The 4550-nt window shown below is 40.7% G+C and overlaps 1 protein-coding gene across 1 annotated transcript; it reads left to right on the top strand.

Annotated features, from left to right (window-relative positions):
• The first annotated feature begins 281 nt into the window (after positions 1 to 281).
• LOC125884874 (2-oxoglutarate receptor 1-like) lies at positions 282 to 4143 on the top strand. The gene is made up of 2 exons (XM_049570132.1): positions 282 to 460; positions 2356 to 4143. The coding sequence occupies exon 2, from the start codon at positions 2364 to 2366 to the stop codon at positions 3375 to 3377; it is 1014 nt and encodes a 337-aa protein (XP_049426089.1). The 5' UTR covers positions 282 to 460; positions 2356 to 2363; the 3' UTR covers positions 3378 to 4143.
• Positions 4144 to 4550: the final 407 nt, after the last annotated feature.

Raw genomic sequence — 4550 nt, 5'->3', positions numbered from 1 at the left:
TACATTCTGCAAACTTCCGCATTACTTTAATCAGAAACCAAGGTCTGTGTCTGCACCAAACTTAGCTCTGCAGTCACACTGAGGTCATCGCATACATGTTTGTAGACATAACAAAGACCTCTGTAGAAACTCCCCAGTTTATTTTTCCGAACAAAAGCTGCACTGGAGAGTTTAATTCCTCACAAACCAATGTGTTGCCAGACCTGATTGTGTAAATAGAGCGACACTTGAGCTTTATCAGCTCAAGCATGACACCAGGAAGTTAGTGCACATGGCTGAAGGTGAAGCACACAACGGTGAGCTTTCAAACAAAACTATGCTGGAGTTCCCCCTTGGGTGTTGATGACTGGAAGGGAAGAGGAGAGAGTAGGAGGAGGAGTGACGGAGGAATGAATGTTAAAAAAACAGATGAGACGCTGAAGGCTTGGAGTGAGCACTGGTGAGGACACTGTGACTAAAAGTGAGTAGAAAAATTCATTTTTCAAACTATACCTTTATGATTTAGCCTCTGTATTTTAACACTCAGCTAGATTAAATTAGAATTTGATTAGAGTTTGTGTGTTTTTCCCACAAAATATAATCATTTTAATGAGTACAAGTTCCTGCCTTATGAAATCTGAGTGTACATGTGATGTGTAAATGACACCTTGCACATCTCCTCACATCTATAATGAGAGCAGATTGCACTGCACAGCATTACAGGAAGCTGCCATCAAGCCAGGATGCCATAGGCGCTGTCATATCCTGAGAGGCTTTCAGAAACCAGACTGTTTGACGAGGAAAGAAGAAGGTTTTGTTTGCTGCTTTCCCACTGCGTTTGCCTTGATTGTTTGTTTCTTTCTTAGTCTGCTCGCCTCTGGGTTTCTGTCCCTGCTCTCTACTTCCTTCCTCAAGCAGTAATTGCCAATGACAATTATATGACAGCTGAGGGAAAAGAAATGATGATTAGCTCGTAGCCTATTTTTCCACACAACAACATATGATGTAAATGTATTCACCTGAATTTGTAATTTGAAAATCTACAGGAGTGGACTAATCTAATTCAGCATTTAGTCAGTACCTGAAAACATTTACTCTGTACTAATCAATATTTTACAGTAACAGTTAATCAAATGACTATATGTTATGTGGAAGGTGTCCAGGGTGTTATGGTATAGTGAGGCAAAGTCCCTCCTTTTCCAGTGTCCCCCCACTGGACATAGCCCTGAGGAAAATATGTACAGTTGGCAACAGCAGGAGACAAATAATTATTATTCATCCCATTTAAAGTGCACCATGAATTACACATATGAATTTTGTCAATTAAAGTGATTATTTTTAGTCAAGAGAGTCGCAGTTTATTGTAGGTTTGTTGTAGTACTGTTAAGTTTTCAGTAAAATTGCTCAGTGAACTACATCTCTCATCTCACACAATATACTGGTGTGTGTGCATCCCAATATGCACACCGACAGGGACTTCACCTCTATATTCTCACTGCTCTCATTGCGGTTGCAGGCTCACAGCAGTTAACTAGCTCTGGTGAAGACACTCCAGAAATCTACTTTGAAATTTGTGACAAGCTGGTGAAATTAGCAGGTATTTTCAGGAGTTGGTGGAGACCAAAATAGAGCTAAAAGGAGAGTTAATATTGGACTTATGTTGACAAGAAACAGGACTTTACCTGGTTGCTAACAAGTTTGCTATATCAACTTGACAAGGTAATGTTAGTGTTGTTTTTTGGTTCTGATGACAGTATTAAGATAGCAGGCGTCCTCCCACTGTACAAGAAAGAAGCTAAAATATTGCGGATACAGTGGCTGCCAGTATGAGGTGGTGACGTCTTTTTGAGCCAGAGTCTGCACAGTAGAGATCCCTGTGGAATCAAGTTCCTGCTGTCTCGAGCAGCAGCCATTGATCATGGGTACACCGATTGGCACACACAGCTGTCAATCGTGACACTGCGTCCCCATTATATAGTATCAATTAACTGATTATAGCCAAACTTATAAGAAAAATTAACACTTAAACATACAATGGGGGGACAACCTAAAATGACGGAAACCAAAAATGTATTTGATGTGTACTTTTAGTTTTTAGTTTGGCCCATGTCCCTTTCGCTAACATCGAGGGGGCGAGGTTTATGACCTATACTGCAGCCAGCCACCAGGCGGCGATCAAGAGGTTTTAGCTTCACTTTAGGGAGCTGTCAAGTTGTCCATCTTTATTATATGGTCTGGTTTACATCTTGTTACACTGCCACCATGTGGCTAAAAAACATTGACTTCAGGTTCAGTTTTAAAAATAGTGCAAAAACATACATATTTTCTAATTTATATTTTGTAAATGTGGTTTGTAAAAGTGCTTTTCATACTCAGGCTCAGCCATGGCCAGTATCCTCTACTACGGCGAACTTCACAACTGCACCGACGTGGACCGACTGATGAAACGCTATTACCTGCCTGTCTCCTACGGCGTCATCTTCATCGTGGGCCTAGTGGGCAACGTGACTTCACTTGGTATTTACCTGACGAAGCTGCGTCCCTGGACGAGCAGCAGCATCATCATGGTCAACCTGGCACTGACTGACCTCCTCTACGTCCTCAGTATGCCCTTCCTGATCTACTACTACAGCAACGGGGATTCGTGGACACTCGGCGACTTCATGTGCCGCTTTGTGCGTTTTGGGTTTCATTTTAACTTGTATGGGAGCATCCTTTTCCTGATGTGTCACGCAGTTTTCCGCTACATGGTGGTGATCAAACCTCTGAGGTCTGCACAGGTGCAGCAGAAGTCTTGGGGTATAATTGCGTGCTCAGTTGTCTGGGTCATCGCCGCAGCTGAAATCACACCCATGTTAACGATGATATCCCTGGAAAAGCGCAACAACAAGACCTACTGCTTAGACTTTGCTAGCACCATACCCGTCGATGATGTGCGGTGGTATGGCTGGCTGCTCACTGCAATCGGATTCCTACTCCCTCTAGTGGTGGTATTCATGTGTTACATTGGTGTAGTGAAACAGTTGGTGAAAGGGCCCTCCTCAACCAGCCCGTGTCGAATGCGAGCACGGCGTGTGACCGTGCTGATCCTGGTGGTGTTTGTGGTGTGTTTCCTGCCATATCACATCCTGCGTGTGTTGCGGATAGAAACTCGAAAGATACCAGAGACGCCGTGCATGGTGGAGCGCATCGTGCATGCAGCATATATTATCTCCAGGCCTCTGGCTGGACTCAACACATTTTTTAACCTGGCATTGTACACTCTGTCAGGTGATAAATTCAGGAGGGCCTTCCTCAGCACTTTTTACTGGGAAAACTTTACGTGGCTGACCAAGGCCAGGTCACTGCTCCACCTGGCCATCATCAGCAAGACAGGCCATGACATGCCTGCTGTATGACTGATCACTGTCCGACACTGTCTTTGATCTCACTCTGGACTTACCGTAAGTTTACTTACTCAGACACGATACCGGGAAAGCTGAATAACAGCTGTGGCGTCTGTGTGCCACCCAGAGACAATAAATAGTTTAGTGTGCCAACCCCAGAAATGTAAACATAAATGACTAAAGGTTAAAGCTGTAAGAAGTGCATGTTAAGATTTACACACACGTGAGAATTGTTTGAATGAATAACACTGAAATGGATTCTTTTGTTTGCAGCCATGAAAATAAAAGGTTTTAGTTTGTGGTCCTAAAACAAGGAAGTATGTTTGCATTCCTGAACTGTGGGTTTCCAGGTCCTTGTCCTTAGTAAACACCTGCAGTTTTACAACATGTCATATATTTCACCTGTGAATATCTTAACCATGAACATAAAGTTGTTTTTATCATGAAACTACAATGGTTTTGGTTAGTGCATTACATCACACTATTTTTTACTACATGATTGACGAGCTAAAATTAAAGTTTAGTGGTGAACACCTGTAAAAGATTGTAGCTAGCGAGCTCATTTTAGCCTTGTATTAGCCTGATGGTATTTTGTCTGTTTCAAGAATCATAAAATTATCATCTTGTTAGAAAACAAACATCTGTATTTTGTACTGAGTTATATGTAATACATCCATGGATGATAAATAATTACAAGGGTTGTATCAAATATATATGTTCTTTTTTTTTTTTTTTTTTTTTTTACATCAAAGCTTCTATTAAAGTTTTTGAATAAAGCCATATTTTATGACATCACCACCCTAATATGTAAATAAATAAAATCTTAAAACAGAATTCTCAATTTGAATTAAATGAGTATGTTTTATTGAATCAACTTTATTTAATGAGTTAATGTAATTGTTCATTAAAGAGGTGTGTGCCTCCCGTTGTGTGCAGCAAGTGGGAGTTGAAACAGTTTGTACAAATGTTGTTATTGAAAGGCTAAATGCCAACAAACATGGATTAAAGCAGAATAATTCACGAGATTAAAAAAAATTGACTTTTGGACTTTACAATGCTCTGGAGTTATTGGAAATGTTTGAATGACGCATTGGAAACAATCCTATGCAGCCACCACATCGTTAAATAGTATAATAACAATAATAGTGTAGCCTACTTTTTATAACCTTAAACAAATAATAAATA

Source organism: Epinephelus fuscoguttatus, linkage group LG24 (genome assembly GCF_011397635.1).
Source record: "Epinephelus fuscoguttatus linkage group LG24, E.fuscoguttatus.final_Chr_v1".
Lineage (NCBI taxonomy): Eukaryota > Metazoa > Chordata > Actinopteri > Perciformes > Serranidae > Epinephelus > Epinephelus fuscoguttatus.
The sequence above is the reverse complement of the archived record's forward strand: the minus strand, read 5'-3'. Positions and strand labels throughout refer to the sequence as shown.

What these genes read in the sequence shown, in the direction of transcription:
- LOC125884874 (XM_049570132.1), top strand. Translation starts at nt 2,364, where the DNA reads ATGGCCAGTATCCTCTACTACGGCGAACTTCACAACTGCACCGACGTG.